Raw genomic sequence first — 23,443 nt, forward strand, 5'->3', positions numbered from 1 at the left:
ATAACCACATGATCTTCATTCACCCTGTCAAACTAGATTTTTGAAGGGGCTTCTTTGACCCTTTCCACCACTGGTGAAGTTCGCACCCCAGTGGGACTTCAATTTTGTTTTTTCGTCTCAGCAGACCTCCCTTTGAACCTTGAGCCACATGCTCTGTGGCCCATCAGACTATGAAAGTGGCCTTTCTAATCATTGTAACACTCGTTAGACAAGTCAGCTAACTGAAAGCATGCATAGTGGAACCGAGTTTCATAAGAGTCAAACCATCCACTTACTGGTATTTTTTCTAAAACCACATGCCTCTCAGATGAAGAGAGGAGGCTGCATTTGCTGAATGTCTGAAGGATACTGGCCACTTGATCTCTATTTCATCCTTCTGTGAAAGTGGCCTTCACAGTAGCAATAACATCAGCCAGGAGAGCTGTTAAGCATTGTTAGCCAAACCACCTTATTATACTGTCTTTCATAAGGATAAAGTTTCTATGAAATCTCACCCTAAGTTTTTACCAAAGGTGGTTCCAGAATTTCAATTAAATCTATTCACATTGCTGTTGTTTTCCCTAAGCTTCATGCAGAGCATATAAAAGCAAAGCAAAAGCTGCATTAGTTGGATGTAAGCAGAGTTCTTTCGTTCTGTCTTGACAGAACTGCGCACTTCAGAAAGTCTCCTAAACTGTTTGTAGCATATAGAAGAAAGGACCAAAGGTGAAACTATCTCAGAGCCAACGATCTTTAATTGGATTTCCACATGTATCAAATTTTGTTATCAGGTGACTGGAAAGACTCTGTCTGTCAAAATAATGGATCATTTAATGAGAGCTTGGTCCACTGTGATGGCCGCTCTCAGGACATTTGTAAGGCAGCAGCCTGGTCCTCCATCCACACATTCACTCAGCAGCACACAATTGTACAGGCTTTCAGAGACAATGCAAAATTTGGCAGAATTGTGCTTTACTCTTCAACAACTCCTGGTACCCACCTCCAGCAAGGTCACTGCTTGTTGAGAGGGTGGAGGAGAAGTCATCAACAATAAAATATATGTATACAGCTCATCATTAGAAGTAGAAATAGTTACTTGCCTGCACAGTAACTGTTGTTCTTCCAGATATGTGGTCTGTATACATATTCTATGACTCAGTCTCCAGCCCCACTACTCAATCTTTGACATTGGGTTCTGTAGGTGGCAAAAGAACTGGTTTGTGGTTGAGGCAGCCCCTCCCTTTATGCCCTCAGTTGATGGTGTGAGGATGTGCAGTGGATGTGCACACACCAACAGTGGAATATGTATACAGGATACACATCTTGAAGAACACCATTTACTATATAAATAAGTAACCATTTCTTCCCATAACATCTGCGTGATGAATTTCTCAACTGGCAACACTTTCAGTGCAACACCCTATTTTCGAAGAGAAGATTTTAATTTATATCCTCTGTCATTCAGTAGAAAGATGTCCATCAGCATTATACCTTCTGTCTGTTTGTGGCCAAAGCACAAGACAAAAGCTTTAGCACAGTTGGGATGTGTGTTTAGAAGCTCATACACACGAAGTATAATAAAGCACTCACAAAATCACCTGTTTGTTTCCTTTCATTCACAATGTGTAAGAGCCAGGGTCTCAAAATAGTCTCTGGATAGACAGTTAAAAGGTTTGTCAGGAAGGCATATACAGCTTCTGTTAAACCAAATATTTTTTCCTATTCCATGTTCAACCAGAAGTTTATTGGGCTAGTTGCAGGCATTATTGGGTGAAATTCTATGGCCTATGTTAGGCATAAAGTCAGACTAGATGATCACAGTGATCCCTTCTGGTCTTAAAATCACTGAATATCTAGCAGCCATGTTTTGGGCAAAGCTCAATAGTAAACTCCGAAGAAACTTGCAAAGCCACAACGTGGATATAACTCCTTTGTCTTTCATAAAGCACTGTAAGATAGCTCTTCAGGTGTTTAATGCATTTCTCCCCACCCCAAAAAAGCCTCCATTTCCTAGCACCAGAGCATGGATTATTTATCTTTATATTCATCTTTTTATTTCCCTCCTCCTGAGAATCTTATTACTTGCCACATCCCTGAGTAAAGGGTCAGTGTACGTGTTAGCATGAAGGATGGGAAAATTGTTACCTTTTAAAAATTGTTTTCCTTGATTAACATCTTCACTAGTCTGTCACACACACATTCAGACCTAAGTGAAGTTGAAGTTAGAATTTTACTAACATCTCAAACCTTGTTTGAGAAATTATTTAAATGGATTTGGGAGTACATGATGAGGGGCCCAGCCGAGTGAATAGGTTGCTAGGCAATGAGCTCAGCTGCCTAAGGGGCCATTGCAGAGGGATTAGTACTGAATAAAGGACTAGTAGAGATATTAATAACAGAAAGGAAATGATCATGTAATACATTTTCCATTCTGTCTACCCAGAGTTGATTATGCCCTAGGTAGGAACTCAGTGAGTTTAAACTCAGAACTTTCAGAGTAAAATATCCCTCCCTTGAGCGTAAGATTTTATTGCGCTTGAATAATTCAATACTGAGTTAATTTTTAAACTTCAGACTTGCTATAGACTTGTTACTAGGTCTGACTAAAACACACTTTTTTCCCCTTTCACAAGCACTGAAATCACCCATGACAAAGTGTCTGTGGCTATAGCCCATATTTCATGACAGTGGTGCCACAGAACTGTAGTTTATTCAGCAGGAATAACTGTCCAATTTGTGAGTTACCCAGCAATTTCTTTTAAAGTGACAGCAGCACATACAATTAATTGTTCACGGATATATTAAGCCTCAGTTATACTATTTTCATTTGGCCCACAGACAGAAATTTCTTGAATCCCATAAGCATGTCAGAGAAGCTATTCCTAGTTCCTTTGGCCACAGCTATAACTTTAAGCAGTCAGTACACATTGACTTGATACCAAGGTTCTGATTTGAGTAGCTGTCAGGATCAGTAACTGCAGGGGAAAAAAAGATGTGCATAAGTGAATGTCCACCAATGTGTCATATGTTTGTCAGTTTTCAATACCAGAGGTAAAAATTCAATGCTGTATTCATTGGCATGATATATATGGCACTGGGATCTGATGATTCATGACTCCCTCGAAATTCAAATATATTTCTTTATTTTGATTTATTTTCTTACTTTTTATAAATGTGCCTCTTAAAAATCTGTATACTCATTTAAAAAAAAGAATCCACAACACCATAATATGTCCAGTAGCTAATGGATAATAGAAAACATGGCTTTGTTTGCATATTAACAAATGTAAACAAAAAGTCCCATCCCAGTCCAAGAATTCCCAAGACACACTCAATCATTCCTTGCAGAAAAGTGCAAGGTGAACACATATGCCCTGCACCTTGCCCTGAAAGTCGGCAGATCTGGAAGTGCCAAAGGCACAAATAAATGTACTGAGATCCGTGAGCGTATGTGAAAAAAGCACTCTTGCCCATCCCTACTAGAAACAAACACGGATCCAATGGAACCCCCATATCTTCATGTCAACTAAGAAAAAAATAGTCATATCCTCTAAACTAAGGGACAGGTGTTATCCTTGCATTTTCCTGTGACTGAATGTCATATGTATAGTCCTCAGCAAAGAATTTGATTATGTGTTTAACTACTTTGCTAAATAGAATTGATGTAAACACATGTTGAAGTCTTCTGTTGAATTAGGACCCTAATTCTACCCAGTTTACTGTTTCTGGTTCCCATAGTTTGATGAAGCTCTGTCTTGACTATAACCACTCAGAGATACAGGAAGAATGGGGCACCTGGGCCCATAATACAGATAATTAAGAGTAGTGAGAGTGGGCAAGAGAATCCCGTTATTGGACACAACCCTGTCAGGTGCTGAGCACTCTCCAGCAAAACACTTAAAGCACATGCTTAAAGTTAAACAAGTGCATTACAGGATTGAGCTAGAGTGCTCAGCATTTTGCAGGATTGAGCCCATTGAGTCTTAGGAAGCAGGAGTATATGGGTCCTTCCCATATTTTGATCAAGTTTTGGAAATAACATTTTCATTACCATTCTGTTTCTAAAGGGACATGACTATTTTATAAATGTCTCATGCCTTTCTTTTTTTTTTTTTTTTTTTTTTTTGCTAATGTATCATAATGAACTGTGGTTGAACATATGCAAATTATGTACAGTGAGTTTGGAATTTTGTGACCAGAAAAATAAATTAGGCCCAAATCCTGCAAAGACCTTCTCATGTACATAACTTTATGTACCTGAGTAGCCCATTGACTTCAGTGTGACTATTCATGTGCATGAAGTTATGCATGTGTTTAAATTGTTGTAGGATCAGGGCTTAGTTTTATACTTTCAGTTCTCATGTAAGTAAAGAATATTTTCTTCTATCGCTATGTGTTTGCTTTAACACTGTCTAAATTCTGTTTCATCACTGATTTGTGCTCTGAGAGAGTTCTGAGGTAAAACATGTAGGCTTTCTCTTGTTTAAAAAACAATGCATAATTTGGAGTGTGTTTAATATCCATGGGATTTGGGCACATAACTCTGTTAGGCTCCTTTGAAAATCCAGCCACATCCTATAACAAAAACTAGAAAAGCAGAGAATAATAAGTGAACAGAAGAATATCATTGGGGCCATCTTTTGTTTTGTGTTTGTTTAGCACCTCTCACAGTGGAGTCCTGGTCCATGACTATGCTCCTAGCCACTACAAAAACAACTAGGCATCCTTGTGGCACCTTAGAGACTAACAAATTTATTTAGCCAATACAGTAATACAAATCATAAATAATAATAATTATTATTCTCCTTGCATAGAGTGGAGGGTGTTAATTTAATTTTTCATTTTAGTAATGAAGTATTTCAGTTACCAGTTACATGTAGAAAATACCTTAATCTGGTTTCTTTTTCTAAAGCTGAATGAAATCTTGGACCCTGCACTGGAGCCTGTTCTTTTGAAGCAGACCTTTGTTTCTGGTGGAAGAATGCTTATTCGCCTTGGAGATTCTGACATTGATTATGACAGAAACTTTAGGTTCTACATGACAACTAAGCTACCAAATCCACACTACCTTCCAGAGGTATGATGCAGCATTCTAAATTAATGTCATACAAATCATAATCAATATTACTAGAAGGACATTATCAACTTATGTTGGCCCACATTATTACAGACCTTCCCAAGGCTCAGCTGGTATCTTTTATAATTAAAGTTTTAAAACAGATGAAAAGAAAAAAAACCATGTCCTTTCATTCCAAGAGTGAATGTAGGACAGTAGAGTCCAACATGGCCATGCTAGTGTATGTGAAAACTTTCATGGACGTATCGACCGTTCTGACAAAGAGAGGTTTGCTCCTGCTGCACAGCATCACCAGGGCTGTTATGCCTCAGGGCTCAGCCATTTTGCTGTGTCCCATATTGGAGGTTCAGAATACAGGGCCACTGAGACTGGTCCTGTGTGTCTGTTGTTGGAGTCCTGTATGTGGGGTCTTCCAGAAGATCCTGCCATCTGGAGGGGAGAGCTCTGTCACATGGCTTCTCAAATATTAACAACATGACAGCATGACTTCCAGTGAAGACCTTCATTCACTAATGGACAAGCTGTATGGCCTATTTGAAGGACCTGTGGAGGCTTTCTTGGGAGATCCTAGTGTCTGAAAGGGGATTGTTTCATTAATAGTTCCTCTGAAAATCTGCTACTAGTGAGAGACTCCACAATCAACTCCCTCCCAAAAACCCCATTGCAAAAAGGGTAGCACAGCTAGTAGGATTTCCTAGAAAATTTACAGCTGTCTATCCCTTTCTAGACAGCTATGAGGTCTAGGCAGATGTTGGATGGTGTAGGACGGGGTAACTGTGATGTAATTGCTTTGATTAAGGAAGTACTTGCAGGCAACTGATACACATTTTATTTCATAATTCTGTTACTTTATTTTGAGGTTCATATGATTCTGTATTTTGTATTTATATGTTGTATCATCCAGTTTCCACACATAATATCAGCTGTTACTTTATTATGAAAGCATTTTTAAAATCAAGCAATCTGTTGAAGTGCCTAACAGTAGAAACCTAGGTCTGAAAAGATGCAGTGTCGGCTACAGGGGCCAGAATATAAGGAGACCTCCATTCAGATCCTGGTTCTAGTGTTGACTTGGAGTGTGACAGTAGCCAAGTCACCTAAGCCCTCTATGTCTCAGTTAATTTGACAGTCACTGGAAATTAAAGATGCCCCAATAGGGCTCTTGGCCTAAAGGACTAAGAACTAGGGTGGAAGCCAGGAATTTAGGAGTTCCTTCTATTCCAAAGTGTAGTCAACTGGTTATAATCATTCTTTGTTCTTATGTAGCACTTTAAAGGCATGTTTTATTTATGTTCATAGCCCCCCAGGAGAAAGACAACTAAATTCCTTTTCTTACTAGTCCAGCTTTTAAGTAATTGTAGCAGGCTGACTTTCAGAATTGCTGCGCACCACAACGTCAATTGAAGTTGATCGGAAATGTTTTTGCTCAGCACTTCTACAAATCCAGCCCTGCATGTGTAGACCAGCGTATGTGATTAGGCACTTAACTCTTGTATGTATTTAAACAGCCACATACATATGTATGCCACATCCTTCTTTAAGATCGTGGCTTAAAAATGATCACTGTTTCTTACTGTGCATGCCTCAGGGTACTTTTCAAATATTCAAGACTTTTGTACTTTATAGCTATATTTTCTCAAACTTGCCATCCCTTATACTAGTCATTGCAGACTGGTTTCATGTAAAATTCAAAGTTTATAGTTAGGGCCTGTCACGGTGTGCACAGCCAGCCCCTCTTCTGAAGGCCCAGCTGCCTTCCCAGATAAGTCCAGGGAGACATTAGCTTTGTGCAACACCCATGTCCTTTATTCTTTAAGCATTTTCCCACCACCAGCGTCCAACTATACACAATCCTTGCAGGTTTTTCATCTACCGCAGGCCAGGTCAGTAATCGGCTAGAGAGCTTCCACTTCTCTTTCTAACTGACCTCTCTGTCTGGCTGTCCCGCTCCCTCTGACTCTTTCCCAACCTTTGTAGTGCCTGGCCTATCAGGCTGGCAGGTGTTGTCAATTATCAGGCAGACAATCGATCCCCCTTGATTGGGGCTGGCGTGGCAGGGGCTGATTAGGTGTGTTTGCAGCAGCACCCTGCCACAAGGCCCTACTAAATTCATGGTTCATTTTGGTCAATTTCATGGTCATAATATTTAAAAAATAATAAATTTCATGATTTCAGCTTCTTAAATCTGAAATTTCACAGTGTTGTAATTGTAGGGGTCCTAACCTAAAAAGGAGTCATGAGGGATCACAAGGTTATTGTGCAGGGGGGCGGGAAGGGGTGTTGATACTTTTAACCTTACTTCTGCGCTGCTACTGGCAGCAGTGCCTTCAGAGCTGGGTGGCCAGAGACTGGCAGCTGCTGGCCTGGAGCCCAGCTTTGAAGCAGAGCCACCACCAGCAGCAGTGCAGCAGCAAGGATGGCCCGGTATGGTATTGCCACCTTTAGTTCTGCACTACTGCCTGCAGAGCTGGGTCCTCAGTCAGCAGCTGCCGTTGTCCGGCCGCCCAGCTCTGAAGGCAGCCGCACAGAAGTAATGGTGGCAATATTGCGACTCTCCTAAAATAACCTTGCAACCCCCCTACAACTCCCTTTTGGGTCAGGAGCCCCAATTTGAGAAACACTAGTCTCCCCCATGAAATCTGTATAGTATAGGGTAAAAACACACAAAAGACCAGATTTCATGGGGGGAGACCAGTTTTCATGGTCTGTGATGCGTTTTTCATGGCTGTGAATTTGGTAGGGCCCTATTTATAGTTTCAGCCTTTTTTGAGTTATGCCACTGGAAATGATTACAAGAACAGTTATTGTGCACAGTGAAAAACATATTTTTATTTCCTCCTCCGATCCCTCCAAAAGTTTGATCAAACTCCCAAAAAATCACTTTTGGACATAAACCAGCCATGTGAAATTTCAGCCCAAATGGAAATTTTTGAATAAGTTGTGAACAGCTGTAAATTGAAGTTTAGATTGGAAAAGCCTTCTCAGCCATAACTATACCTTCGCTGTGGGTGCCATTATTATTCTTAACTAAACCCCTTATTTTGTTGTATTAACCTACATAGAAATAATTTGTGTCATTTGTTGTATTTATTCTACAGGTGTGTATTAAAGTTACTATAATCAATTTCACTGTAACCAGATCTGGCCTGGAGGATCAGCTGCTAAGGTTTATAACTTTTATTCCCATTATTTATTTCACAGTAGTTGCTTTTAAATGTTTAAGGTGACACCAGGAGAGAATAAACGAGGAAAACAATAAAGAAAATGTTTTCCCACATATTTATGTAAAGTACCAAGTCACAATCACCAATAACTTAAGAACAACCTATTTCTTGCCTTAGTATGCATGTTTTCTAAAGCATCTTATGCTGGGATAGATATATCTAATTCTTTAATTATTGTAGTAGGAGTCATCTCTTTGTAAAGTATTGTAATAGGAATCAGCTATTTGTAACTCAGGATCCATAATTACTTATCTTTTTCTAATACTGTGTCTAATAGTCTAGATTTAAAAGTCATAACCCACTATTTGACTTTAGGGGGAGCTGAATCAAGCCCATATAATGAACATTGATTATGCAGATGTGACATATGTGATAATTGTTTATATTAATACCAAATTACAATATCCTATATATACTCTGGGTTATAGGACAAGATCAGACTTGCATTGATTTTAAAGTGAGAAATACACCCAGAACATGGGGTTCTTCTCAGTGTGGGAGAAGACTTGTATTACATTCATGTATTCATGTGCAATGCACTGAAGCCAGAGAACTTTGCTTAGCAGTACCCACTGGAGCAGCGCTCATGCCCTCTGTCCCTTGTAGCCCCTTCCCAAGCTATATAAAGGTGATGCTGCCCCAACCCCCATCAGTTCCTTCTCTCCACCTGTGGCTTGAGTCAGAGTGGTGTCTCACTTCATGTTCTTCATCACTAGAGTGACCAGACAGCAAATGTGAAAAATCGGGACGAGGGTGAGGGGTAATAGGAGCCTATATTTTAAAAAAAAGACCCAAAAATTGGGACTGTCGCTATAAAATTGGGACATCTGGTCACCCTATTCATCACAGTATTTCTCTAGTTTTTTTCTGTAAATACTTGGTTACGTTTAGTAGTACCTTAGGATTTAGTTTAGCTTAGTGTGTTTAATAGAGTTTTAGCCCAGCATGCTGCCTTCTCTGGGTTTTAAACATTGTCCTTCATGTGGGGTTGCTATCCCTCATAGTGACCCATACTCATACTCGCACAATGTGTATTGTTCCTTGTGCAAAGGCACATTAAGGAAAGATGCTAACTCCCAGGTAAGTCATTTAAGAGAATGCAGGTGGTGAGGGACTTGTGTTTGAAGCAGCACATTATGGAGCATATAATGAGGCCTGCTGTGGAGCTGTGGACTGCTGCATACCATCAGCCCCCCTCGAGAGCTCCTGAGCTGTTACAGATGAGGCTGCACCTACGGACTTGGATTCTTTGCCCAGGAGGAAGGGGGACCATTCTTTTCCTCTGGGGACCAGAAGAAGGAGAACCCAAAAGACAGACCTGGTCTGCTCCAGAATTTGAAGAAATGTCTCCTCCCTATATAGGAGTGCAGACCAGTAGCGTTAGTCTTCTGGTACATGGGATAGAGCTGGGCTGTCAATGCTCTGTCCAGTACCAATGCCTGATTAATTAGACTCCGCACTGTCAACTCCGGTACCATCCTGTGGGGGGTCCATTGAGTCCAGTACTGAAGACAGTGGTGTCTGAACCGACAGTCTCCACAACACCAATGTATCATGCAGCAGTGAAATTGCTGTGCCCATCTGTTCCTGATTTCAAGTATCAGAGGGTAGCCGTGTTAGTCTGGATCTGTAAAAGCAGCAAAGAATCCTGTGGCACCTTATAGACTAACAGACGTTTTGGAGCATGAGCTTTCGTGGGTGAATACCCACTTCCTCAGATGCATGTGCATGTTCCTGATTTGCCACTTAGTCAAGAAAATTCAACTGTTGTGACTTCATCTTCGGTGGCCTCAGCACCTCCTGGATTGGTGGTCAGATTAGTGTTATTGCCAGCACAGTTGTCTGCTGTGCCTCATACACAGGGCCCTGGGTTACAGGGACCTGGGCCCTGTTTGGTACCGAGGGCAGATGCTATCTTCAGTACTGACAACAATTCCAGCACAGTCTCCATCTGCTTTGTGTTTGGTACCGATTCCTGCTTCAGTACCACATGTTTGTGGATACATTTACCTCCACTCAAAGTGCCTTTGACTGTACCATCATCGGTGCCAGTTATGCCAGTGTGTTGGACTGCAGATGATTCAGGCTGTTTATTAGCTCCCTCTGGAGTAGCTCCTCCATTACTACAGACGGCTTGGAAGGAACTTCAGGTTTGAGTGCAGAAATGTCTTCCTCTCCTTTGCCTTTTTAGTACCACTCAGAGACTTTCAAGACCTCCTGGAATCACCATTGGTACCAGGATTGGTTCCACTCCTACAGTAGGGACAAAGCTTCCAGGCCTATCTCCTACTGGTCACTAATGTTGTATCCCTATCCACTGTAGCCTACTAGGAATCTGTGGGTGGTTCTTCATTCAGCGAGGTCCTGATCGTCTGCTCAGTCCAGGACTAGATCACTTGTTCCTCAAATGGTCTCTCCAGGTGAGCCACCTTTGCTACAGCCACAGACTAAGGGGGTTTCCTCTGACCTGGTGCAGCCTGATCCGTTGATTCAGTTAAATGTGTTACCACAAGAGATTCCAGTAGTTCCACTTCCCTCTTCTGCCTCTTCACCAGATGATGCTACAGTGCCTAAATCCATGGAACTGGAGGATTTTAAATCTTATCAAGAGCTCCTGAGATTAACAGCATCGTCATTGGGTATTCAGGCTGAGTTTTTTCAGGAGAACACCCAAAAGTTAGTGGATATTGTTCACTCCTCAGCTCCTGAGAGAGTCACTCTTCCTATGAATGAAGTGATATTGGAGCTTGCCATATCTCTGTGTAGTACCTCAGCATCTATAACACCCATGGCTAAGCGTACTAACGAGAGATATTGTGTCCTCAGGCAAGGTTTCAAGTATTTTTTCTCTCATCCACTTCCTAATTCCCTGGTTATGACTGAGGCAAATGAGAGGATACGGGAGTGGAGATATAAATTTACACCTAAAGAGAGAGAGTCTAAAAGGTTAGATTTGATGGGGAGAAAAGTGTTTTCAACCTTGTTGCAAATGTGAATTGCCAACCAGGAAGTGTGATTGTCTAAATATGACTTTGCAAATTGAGATGCCAAGTTACCAGAATTCTTCTTGGAAGAGTTTAAGGCATTTATTGCAGAGGGCTGTTTGGTGGCCAAGACGTCTTCACAGTCAGCACTGGATGTAGCAGATATTCCATGCAGATATCTGGCTCTAGCTATGACGATGAGGATGACCTCATGGCTACGGATCTCTGGCCTAACTCCTGAAGCTCCACAGACCATAGAGGACTTACCATTTGATAGTCAGTTTTTGTTTTCTGAGAGAACTGAAGAGACTTTACATTCTTTTAAGGACTCTTGAGCTACTTTACAGTCTTCTGGGAGTTTCTATCTACACCACAAAGGGATGTCATTTTGTAAGTCAGCAATAACACTAGCAATGTCACGCTGCTAGGCTGCAAGACTTCCCCAGGAAAGGACATCATAGAGGAGAAGATCTTCTGAATCTAGTTTTAGCCAACCAGCCTATCCTCCTCCATCTTCAGGGAAGCAGCCTATTTGATTTTGTGATCAAGAGCAGCATATAAGTTGTGGACCTCCCACATCTCTTCATCTGCCTCCTGACCTGCTGACTCAGCAGCATGGTTAAGTTCTTCATCCAGTGTTGAGCAGTCTACACCTCACGGCATAGATGGTACATGGCTAGATGCATAGGTAGGGAAATGCTTGGAAGCAGTTCAGAGGATCCTGCTTAATAGTAGAAAACCATCTACTTATTTGGTTTGGTCAAGATCTAAGGGAAATTAATCCGTGTCAGCTTGTGTTCAGGACATTTTGGACTACCTGTTATATTTGAATTCCTTGGGTCTAGGTCTTAGTTCATTGAGGATTCATTTGGTGGCAATCTCAACATTCCATCCTCTGATCCAAGGAAAGTTGATTTTCTCAAATTCCATGGTAGTGAGATTTCTGAAAGATACTGTCCATCTGTTTCCACTTGTGAAGGAAATGGTCCCATTCTGGGACATTAATACTATGCTGGCTGCCCTCATGGGTCCTCTGTTTGAGCCGATAGCAACCTGCTTGTTGTCTCTCCTCTTGCGGCTATAACATCCACAATAAGAGTCAGCGAATTACAAGCCTTAATGGCAGAACCTCCATATAATCAGTTCTTCAGAGACAAAGCTTCCTTAAGACCATAGCCAAAGATTTTGTGGTTTCAGTTTTACCTTAAGCAAGTTATGTACTTGCCTATATTCTTTCCAAAGCCACACTCAAATGCAAATGAGCAGCATATCCAGATGTTAGATGTGAGGCTGTGCTTGGTGTTCTATTTGGAAAGAACTAAACTATTTCATTCAACACCTTGACTTTTTGTCAAACGAAAGGTCAGCTGGTCTCTGCACAGAGGATGTCCAGGTGGGTAACTTAACGGGCTCACTCAGTGAGAGCCCAACAGACATCTATCTGATTTCTCAGCGATGTTTCAGTATTGTGCGTTTGCAGGGCTGCTACATGAATCTTCCATGAATATTTTTATCAAATATTGTGCTATTACCATGGCATCTAGGTCAGATGCAAGCTTTGGGATGTCAGTTCTGCAGTCACTGTTTAAGTAGACGCTGAGTCCCATGTCTTACAGGTACTGCTTGTGAGTCACCTAAGTGGAATACACATCTGTAACCACTTGAAGAGGAAAAGATGGTTTCTTACCCACATTGTACTACTTGTCCTTTGAGATGTGGATGAAGACATATATTGCACCACGTGCCCTCCATTCCCACTGCTTCGGAGTCTCCAGCCTTGGATTTGAGTGCGAAGGAACTGAGCCCAGTCAGGGTGGTGCTGCTGTTAGATAGCCTGGGCAGGGGCTACTTGGATCAGAAGGTGCCAGTACAGGTACTGCCTGTACAGGTACTGCTAAGCAAAGTTCTCTGGCTTCAGTGTGTTGGGCACGCACACACCAGGTGGAATTCATATCTGCACGCACATCTCAAAGAACAACAATAACAATACAGGTAAGTAACCATCTTGTTTGGGTGGATGGGGTCAGATGTATTTTGCTGTTCTGAATAACTGACTAACAATTATGTTTAAAATAACTATTACTATTTGATGTTCTATCAGTTATATCTAGTTTCTTTACATATGACTGTAAGTAAATGCATTTTTAAATTATAAAGAGTGATTTTACATAAATATTTATCTTGTGGGTGTATCTATAAAGCCCCATTTCATCACATATCTTAAGCCTGTGCTTAACTGTAAGCATGTGAGTACAGTAATTCCTTTAAAGACTATGGAATTACATGTGCACTTAGATTTAAGCACGTGTTTAAGTGCTTTGCTGGTTCTGGGCCTCAATTTCCGTTCTGTTCAGATCCTTAAACAGTGCCTATCACCTTGTACCAATAATTACCTTACCGTGCTAGCCAAGATTACAACAGTTTACCATGTTCTTAAAATAGGAAGTATCTGTGATGACCCTGTGGTCACACTTAGCAAATAGTGACTTTTTAATATCTTCTGCAGTATTTTCCTTGTAGTCAGTTAAAGACGGTTATTGATGTTACATCTTAGCTAGGCAGTAACTTTGTGTTCCCCTGGGAACCTCATGGAGCTGCATGTTCCATGCCAGAGGGCGAAATCCCCTAACTTACACTGCTGGACTTAGAGTGAGAGGGAAGCTTCTGCACCCTCCCTGATCCTCAGCTTGACCAGGAGCTGAATGGCCCTGATGTAATTTAGAGTAGCCTAAGAACTTACATTGGCTTCTTTGACTTGGACTGCCAGAGGATATTACACTCTGGTTTCACTCCTAGACTGCTTAGTAACATCCCCTGTGCCACATGGGGATTCTCCCTATGTTAGGGGAATCCATAATTGCTCTGCATTCCCATTATGCCACTGGAGAAGCACAGAAGGGATGGAGTGAGGGGCCAGGAGTGTTTGGGAAAATTTGTTAGAATGAACTGGACCACTAAACAGAAAGACAGTGAGGGCAAGAGAGAACAGGTGATAAAGCTATTAACCGGAACTTCTAACTTCTTTTCTAGTGATGTTGTGCGACTGGAGAAGCCTGAGCTTGAGGAACAAAGAACCCAGCTCATTGTGAGAATCAATGCTGATAAAAATCAATTGAAAGCTATTGAAGACAAAATTCTAAAAATGTTGTTTACTTCTGAGGGAAACATCCTAGACAAAGAAGAACTCATCAACACACTCCAGGAATCAAAGGCAGGAGACTCACTTTTACAATACCTTGTTTTAATTAAAAATAAGTGATATAGCAAGGGCTGTATGAAATGTTACACAGGGAAAAAAGTCTCAGATTTATGTTTCTTCTTTATACGTTGACTTTTACAGATCCACAGTTCTAAAATAATAGACCAAGCTTTCAAAACCCAGACGCATGTAATGCAGTTAGTCTGACATAGGGGTCATGTGTCCCAATATAAAACCATTTTAAAAATCTAAATTAATTATATCCAATAGTTTCCTAGATTAGCATTTTAATATTGAAGGTTAGCTAGGCAATATTTAACTCTACAAAATTAATGCTTGTTTGTTACTGTCATACAAATATTCTGTTCATGTGGTTGCCATTGTGCTTCGGCAGTACATATACTAAAATTGAAATGATACAGAGATTAGCGTGGCCCCTGCGCAAGGATGACATGCAAATTCATAAAACGTTCCATATTTTTTGGAGGGGGAGAGATAGCTCAGTGGTTTGAGCATTACCCTGCTAAACCCCAGGTTGTGAGTTCAGTTCTTGAGGGGACCATTTAGAGATCTGCTGCAAAAATCTGTCTGGGGAGTGGTCTTGCTTTGAACAGGGGGTTGGACTAGATGACCTCCTGAGGTCCCTTCCAACCCTGGTATTCTATGATTAAAAAGTCAGAATTTGGTAGTAGTTACCACACTGTGTACAAGATACCAGTCTCTCCATATGCTTACAGTAGGGAATAGCTGTTAACTGCATAGAATCTGTTGGCAAATGCTAACTGTATTGGTTGTCACTCTAGGTATATTTGGCTCAAGAGACATTGTGTTCAGGACATTTTGGACTACCTGTTATATTTGAATTCCTTGGGTCTAGGTCTTAGTTCACTGAGGATTCATTTGGTGGCAATCTCAACATTCCATCCTCTGATCCAAGGAAAGTTGATTTTCTCAAATTCCATGGTAGTGAGATTTCTGAAAGATACTGTCCATCTGTTTCCACTTGTGAAGGAAATGGTCCCATGCTTACAGTAGGGAATAGCTGTTAACTGCATAGAATCTGTTGGCAAATGCTAACTGTATTGATTGTCACTCTAGGTATATTTGGCTCAAGATTTTTTCTTTATGAAAAAATAGTTTTCTTATTTAAAGAATTAATGTGCAATAATTATGTAGCAGTTTCACTTTGCTTATCAAGGCTATGTTCAGCTACACTTATTGAATAGTATCTTACTCCACAAGCAATCACACTGAAGTAAATGGGACTCTGCCTAATTGCTCCCCAATGTGAATAAGGACTATACAGTCTTACCAGATGGGACTGTTTGCAAAGTAAGATTCTACTCAGTGTGAAAGCCATAGTAAAGATCTAGCTGTGAATTGTAGAATTCCTTAGGTTGACCTACTTCTTAATGGACAAAAGTCTGCATTACAAAAACCACAGTCCCAGTTGGTCAAAGCTGGACTCTAGTTGGTGGTCCCAGCCACATATTGAACAAGCCATGAAGAATGAATTACCATTTCACTCCAAAAGATGGTCCTTTCGGATCAGGCCTGAGACACCCCTGATGGGTAGTGTGGGTTTACCCTTGTAGTATCAGTACAGTGCATAATTTGGGTTAGGAAAAATGTAACCTATCATTCTAAACTCTTTCTGGCTGATTTTGGCCCATAACATTCACATTCTCAAAAGTGTAATACCATGGAAAGCCAGAAAATCAGACCCATCTGTTATACATTTATTTGCAGGTAGAGTTTTGGAGTAGTCATCTACATTTAGGGGCAGAGCTTCAGATGGAGTAAATTGGCATAGCTTCATTGAGGCTTAGGAGCCAGCCCATAATTTCCAGCAGAAATTATGTAGGCCATCATTCTAGCATGATGTTAAGCAAGCCTCTTTTCCCCATTCTCTCCAGCTCTCCAGCACTGAGGCTGATAAGTTGCTTGATTTGTGTTTGGTTATATTCTTCAATTAATTATTTGGTAAACATTCTAAATATATTTTCCTCTTTCTTTTTTTCCCCTTGTCATAATTTTTCATGATCTTCTGAGATACTGCCTCTGCTAAAAACTTCCTAGTTATTCTTGGGGGTAAACTGATGTTGTTGGCTAATGGTACTGTCAATATAAGTTACAAAATGCAGCATAGTACATTGATTTGCATAAATGCTTAGCATTTCATTTTAAATTATCAAAGGAACTAATATTCTCTTCTAAAAGTATCCAATAGCTAAAACAGAACCAAACCTGGATCTTGAGTTTCTAGTCTGTGACAGACAAAAATTCTCTGTAGCTCTTGGAATAGAAGAATGCCTCCCTCAGCATGAGATGGCGCTTTCATGTCTTTGGCAAATGATGCATAAAATTACACCACTGCCATCAACATCAAATGAGGAGCTTGCTCCTCGTGCTCCATGCTCTCTCTATCATGAAATGTTTTCTAAAATGCTATTAAAACTTGTTTCTTTTAGGTTACATCTGGTGCCATTAAAACAAGGCTAAAAGAAGCAGAATCTACTGAAGAGAAGATAAACACTGCTCGTGAAAAGTACCGCCCTGTTGCTACTCGAGGGTCTGTCATGTACTTTGTGATTGCAAATCTGTCAGAGATTGATCCCATGTATCAGTTTTCCTTAAAATATTTTAAGCAGGTTAGTTTCATTTTTCTTTGAAGTAAATAGCATTTAGTATATGAATAGAAATTGTTATATATAACAGGCAGCAAAATTTAAGCCTTTAAGAATTGTTTTTTCATTACATCAAAAAAGAATTCATTCTGTTTCTAATTTTATGATAAATTTGAAAAATTAGTAAGATTATAAAACATCCAAGTATGATTCTAAGTACTGTTTCCAAATTTAGACATTCATTTAGGTGTCTAGAGTTAAGTTGTCTGATTTTCAAAACTGCAGAACACCCAGAGACTCCACTAAAGTCAAGAAATTTAACATGATGGTCAGCATCTCTTAAACTCACTGTCATTTAGGTGCCTGAATTTAAATAACTTTGAGTTTTATAATATTTAATGTAAGCGATTTTTCCAGCGTCTCACAAGAAGTCTGCACCCTGAAGAGTACCTGACTCTTCAAAGTTAGCTTACTTTGCTAGTTCAGTGGTTCTGAAATTTTGGTCCATGGAATGGTGGTGCTTGTTAGAGCATTTCCCTGTAGACCGCAGAGCTTTCTATGTTACAATGGTGAATAATGTCTGTCAAACAAAACGAGAGGATGTAAGCCACAACCATCATATTAAAGCGAGTTTATTTTCTCATTTTATCTTCTTACTGGTGTCTTAATATTATTTCTTGAAAATTCCATGCACTCATAGATTCATAGACTTTAAGGTCAGAAGGGACCATTATGATCATCTAGTCTGACCTCCAGCACAATGCAGGCCACAGAATCTCACCCATCCACTTCTATAACAAACCCCTAACCTATAGTGGTTGCAGAAAAACATGGGAATCATTACCGAGAGGTTGGGAGGAGACATGCTCTGGGTATGAGAGGATCTCTCACTTAAGAAGTATTGTACAATACGACATAGTTTGAGAATCATTGTTCTAGTCCAGTGAATTAATCTAGAAGTATGCTGTTATTAACAATTAGAAATAAGCTCATCAAAACTGTTTTTTTCTTGCAGTTATTTAATACAACTATTGAGACTTCTGAAAAGAAGAATAATCTGCAGCAGCGCCTGGCAATACTGCTTAGCCAGACTCTCTATGCGACTTATACCAATGTGTCCCGCGGCCTTTTTGAACAACACAAACTCATCTACAGCTTTATGCTGTGCATTGAGATCATGCGGCAGAGAGAAGAACTTACCAATACAGAATGGAATTTTTTCCTCCGGGGTTCTGCTGGCTTAGATAAGGTGCACTTGGAGTAGATTGATGATAAACAAAATAGTAAATAATTATGTATTTTTGGTTTTACAAAGTGATTTGTAGATAGTGAAAGGAGGTTGGTGTCTAAATTTGTCTTTACAATAGTGACTTTGGTGACTTCTAATTATGATTTTCCATCACGTGATATGTTACATTTTGAGGCCTGAAACATTTGCACAGTTATTTTAGATATTTGTTACTTATTGATTCCAATCAAAGAAAGCATCATTATTCAGGACAGCATTTAAACACACACTTAATTTTAAGCATGTCAGTGGGACTTAAACACATACTTAAACACATACAAATAAGAATGAATTTAAGATCATGCTTAAATGCTTTTCTGAATTGGTCCCACTATTAATAAACTTGTTTCTTGTGCAACTTTCACATTCTGACTATTAAAAATAGTCATATATTTGTCAAGCTTTTATTTACCACCTTCTTCTTTCATATTTTCACTGATCCTTTCATCTTTCCAACAGCAACGCCCTGCTAAGCCTGATGTTCCATGGCTCGAAGACACCACATGGTTTATGTGTTGTGACTTAGAGGAAACACTGCCATGTTTTCAAGGAATTCAGAATGAAATACTGTCCACACACATTTTCATTAAATTAGGTAACATGATAGATAAGAAAGTGGATTGGAAAAGCCATTTTGCTTCTGCCAAACCTCTGCTTCAAGGAGGGTTTTTTACACTGATTCTACTTATATTTTATCAAACCTATTTTTGAACAGCCTCAGAAACAGTAACTCAGCCACTGCAGCAGGCAGTTTATTCAAAGCCTTAAGACATTTGTTATGCGTACGATGCACTTTTCCATTTTCCCTTTGACATAATGACTCCATTTCCCGTTACTCTCATTTACACTCTCTGCTGGGGGACTTGGCAGCTATCTTCTTTCAACAGGCTGGAGCTCCCCACACTGGAAGAGTGGGGACAGCCCCATAAGTGGCAGTAGGGCTCCTCCTGACTACTTGGGAGAAGCAGGGCAACAGTATGATCCCTTCTCTCAGAACCAACAGTGCCCGCCTCTTTCTCCGAGTGATGCAGAGGTAATAGCCAGGAGGCCCTCCAGAACTCTTACCCCAATAGCCGAAATGTATTTGCTTTATTGGAAGAGTCGGCTGGGCCTGCTGCACTGCTCTCCTGCCACATACACAATCTTCTGCAGCAGTGATGTTGACCTGGCCCCCCAAATCCGTGATACTGCAGGAAAAACCTGATTAAGATGAATGGGGCAGCTTACCCCTCTCAGAGCTATTGTTTTAGGCTCTCTACAAGCTCCAGCAGACATCTCAGTTACACTTGAGTCACCTTTTCAAGCTTTTCTTTGAAACCATGAGAGATAGAAAGCCACTTACAAAAAATTGAAGCTCAGATTCTGACATAATTATGTGACAGCAGGAGCCTATCATGCCTATGCCTTAATCCAACGTTGTCTGTCCCCAAAATAGAATCCTACAGCTGGTCACACAGTCACCATGATTGCATGCAAAGAGCCAGTTAGACCTCTAACTCATGTACAAAAGAGAGCCTTTGCCTTTTTGAAAATTTGGTCTTACATATCACCATATCATTGTGAATGGTTTCTGCTTGGCAAGTTCTAAATTTAAGACATTGCTAATGACAATGTCATTTGTAGGGTGCCTTGAAATTCGTGTCAACCCAGAAACGTCGGAAACATATGATTCTGAACCCGCCCCTTCTGTAGAGCAAACCGAAGAAGGAAAAAAGGAAGGCACAATGAAAGCTTCCTGGGACACAAGACTGAGCATGTTTCAGAAATTAATTATTGTGAAAAGTTTTATGGAAGAAAAGGTAAAATCCAGTTGTACAGAAATTTGCATCCACACCAAAGCTACAAGCATTTGCAAAATTGTTTACTTGGGGCCATATTGTGTCATTTGGATGTTGGCTTGAAGAGGGATGATGCAGAGATGGACCTTCCCAATGGAAGCTTGGATCTGGCTGGAGAAGAGGGCTAGCTCCCTTCCCTAGCTTCTTTGGGACTATGTGAATCTGCCGCAGGAGCGATGCCTGTTCTCTTCCAAGCAGAGGGACTGAGATTTGTGACTGGCCCATGGGTGGCAGGATGGAGAGGGTCCTTGTACCAGTCACAATCTCTCTTTTTGTAATTAATTTGTTTACTATGAGTCTGCTGCAAAGTCTGGGAATTTTTGAGTGCAGTGGGAAGTTTGACTTTACAGGGGCTACTCACATGCCTCTGTGGACAATGGCCAGTTCTAGTTTGCCAATTCTTATGATCTTATCCAAATTTTTTGGATGTTGAATCAAACTTTTTGAAATGCCCCTAGTACTAACTGAGGTGTGTTTGAGTTAACACAATGCAGTGAATGTTGTCTGTTTATGGGTTTCGGGAGGTAGTTGCTTGAAGGGATCGTAATGATTTTGAACTTGGAGGATTGATGATTTTTACCACTGATTAGTTAGTCTTTGTTATTTGTATTTGCCCAGTGAGGACTGGGCCTGATGGTGCTGTAGAAAGACATACAAAGATACAGTCCTGGCCTGGAAGGGGTATACAGTCGAATGTAAATACTGTTCTCTGGGCCTCTTTCTGTTTGTAAATTGATATGTTTTCATATCTTCAGGTGGTCTCTGCACTTACTGAGTTTGTAATAGAGAACCTTGGAAAACAATTCATAGAGAATCCCCCAGTTGACTTGGGAACTCTATATCAAGACATGTCCTCTTCAACTCCTCTGGTGTTTATCCTAAGCACAGGCTCTGACCCCATGGGAGCTTTCCAGAGATTTGCAAAAGAGCGAGGATATTCAGAACGGTACAAAGTACATAGTTTTATTAGACATGGTATTCAGCTGGGATGTTCAAAGGACCCCAAGAAGTTTAAGGAAATGGATTATTGAGTATCAAAGAACCCTAAGGATTTGAAGGGAACCTGGGTACCTAATTCGTCTAGTCTTCTTTGAAAATCCCACCCTCTTATGCTTGCACATTTATTCCATTGAGTCATACTGTAACATGCACTGTCTGTGGGTGAAATGCTGGCCCCACTGACTTTTACCATTGAGTTTAGTGGGGTCAGGATTTCACCCTCTCTATACGTAAATGTATGTTAAAATATTTTTTTTTAGTTCTCCTCCAAACTATATACTATTGCTCTGCTTCAGAGAACTCTATGTTTGTAATAATAGCCAAAGCTGCGAAATCAGACTCCTAAAACCATGTTAGGCACCTAAATAACATTGGTGCAGTTTTCAGAGATTATGAGCACTTTCAGCTCCCACAGACCTCAGTGGATTTGTCGGTGCCCAGCATCTCTGAAAATGAGGCCATTTCTATTTAGGGTCTAAATATGGATTGAGGAGCCTAAATTTCAGCAGCCAAGTTAGGAAGTTTTGGCCACTATCTTTAAAAGCTACAAATCCTAAAAAACCTACCATTTCAAAAGTCACTGTATGTTCAAGTATTTGCATCATGAACGTTGACAAAATTTTCTCTGTTTCAGAGTACGGTCAATTTCACTAGGGCAAGGGCAAGGACCTATTGCAGAGAAGCTGATAAAGGATGCAATGAAAACAGGAAATTGGGTTTTTCTGCAAAACTGTCACCTAGCAGTTTCATGGATGTTAGCTATGGAGGAGCTTATAAAAAGTTTTACTGAGCCAAGTATGTAATTTTCCTTCTACAACACAATATATTTCCTTGATGGTAGTGCCAAATCAGAAGTGTGCTTTTCCACTTTTTGCTTGTCTTGCCGATGAGAGGGGAAAGAGCCAAAGAAATGGTCCTCTGTAGGATTAAGAAATTGCTCATCCTTTTAAAGAGTATTACTCTGTTCTATGCTCTGTAGTGCTCATTTATTTATTTGTTTCATTTGCTTGCTTATAGGTTTTCGCCATTGCATCTGTTCACCTCACGTATATTAAAGAATGTTTTCACATTAATGAATTCTCACAATGCCAACAGCCTGTAAAACAGGGAAATACTATCCTTATCCACAGATTGGGAACTGAAGCACAGAGATATTTACATATGATTAATCACAATCCTCACCAATCTTAGGGGGGAGGAATAGCTCAGTGGTTTTAGCATTGGCCTGCTAAACCCAGGGTTGTGAATTCAATCCTTGAGGGGGCCACTTAGGGATCTGGGGCAAAAATCTGTCTGGGGATGGGCCCTGCTTTTAGCAGGGGGTTGGACTAGATGATCTCCTGAGGTCCCTTCCAATCCTGATAGTCTATGATCTACTTTGCTAAATGTCCACTACTAATGGTGTTTGGAAGCAGGTGTTTGGTAAAAGGGTATGTGCAGACAGGAAGGCTGTGGAGGGTCAAAGTTCAAGTTGTGGTCTGTTGTAGTGACCAGGTGTGTGCTTGTAGGTGACTACCTGTCTGTTAGTTGGCTTACACTGTCATCTCTTTGCTTTCAGTGGTTTTGTTCCATGTATGTAATGGCCACAGCTTTAACTGCTTCACAGTGAAGTTTTTTGTACATTATAAAAATTAAGGTCTGGGTTGCTTCAGCCAACTTCCATGGGAAAACTTCAGCCACTAACCAGAGGCTCCTTTTCCTTGCTCGGCCTTCTCCAGCTACATTCACAGACTCACAGGGAGCTGAACTCTTCTCTCTTTGAGAGCTTTCTTCTCCGCAACCTCCTCAAGTCCTCTGAAAGCCAGCCCTTCTATAGCAGCAGCTGCAATTGAGCCCAGCTGGTCTGCTTTTTGCCTCTCCTTGGCTCCCTAGTAATCCTTTCTCTACCATCATAATGCACAGTTTGCTTATACTCCTTCACTGTCCCTTTAAGTTAGTGCTTAGCCAAGCTGTGCATATTGGGGTGTATTTTGAAGGCATAAGGACCATTTAGAAATTCAACTCCCAATGAAGTTAATGGAAGTTGGCCACCTGCTTTCTTTAGACTCCTTTGACAATTCCAGCCATTTAGTTCTTTTACAATTTCTTTATATGTCAGCACTTCCATCCCCTTAATCATTGTATTGCTTTTGCCTGTACCCCATTCAATTTTTCTATAACTTTCTATTACTTAGATGCCTAGAACAGAACACAGTATTCCAGGTTTGGTAGCAATATAGTCATATACC

General features: G+C 40.5%; 1 protein-coding gene and 1 pseudogene across 10 annotated transcripts in view; both read left to right on the forward strand.

The window, feature by feature from the left end:
• The window catches only part of DNAH6 (dynein axonemal heavy chain 6), a 228,254-nt gene that overhangs the window by 167,083 nt on the left and 37,728 nt on the right, over window positions 1–23,443 (forward strand). For 9 of the 10 annotated variants that reach the window (XM_050944316.1, XM_050944319.1, XM_050944320.1 and 6 more), the window contains 9 exons: window positions 4,892–5,056; window positions 8,155–8,222; window positions 14,295–14,475; window positions 16,935–17,114; window positions 18,106–18,339; window positions 18,838–18,973; window positions 20,002–20,177; window positions 20,972–21,162; window positions 21,850–22,010. In XM_050944316.1, coding sequence (XP_050800273.1) covers window positions 4,892–5,056; window positions 8,155–8,222; window positions 14,295–14,475; window positions 16,935–17,114; window positions 18,106–18,339; window positions 18,838–18,973; window positions 20,002–20,177; window positions 20,972–21,162; window positions 21,850–22,010 — 1,492 coding nt within the window. The remainder of the gene's footprint in view (window positions 1–4,891; window positions 5,057–8,154; window positions 8,223–14,294; window positions 14,476–16,934; window positions 17,115–18,105; window positions 18,340–18,837; window positions 18,974–20,001; window positions 20,178–20,971; window positions 21,163–21,849; window positions 22,011–23,443) is intronic. The other variant, XM_050944325.1, reaches the window with a different exon arrangement.
• LOC127048547 (uncharacterized) lies at window positions 14,846–14,945 on the forward strand (annotated as a pseudogene).

Source organism: Gopherus flavomarginatus, chromosome 3 (genome assembly GCF_025201925.1).
Source record: "Gopherus flavomarginatus isolate rGopFla2 chromosome 3, rGopFla2.mat.asm, whole genome shotgun sequence".
NCBI lineage: Eukaryota > Metazoa > Chordata > Testudines > Testudinidae > Gopherus > Gopherus flavomarginatus.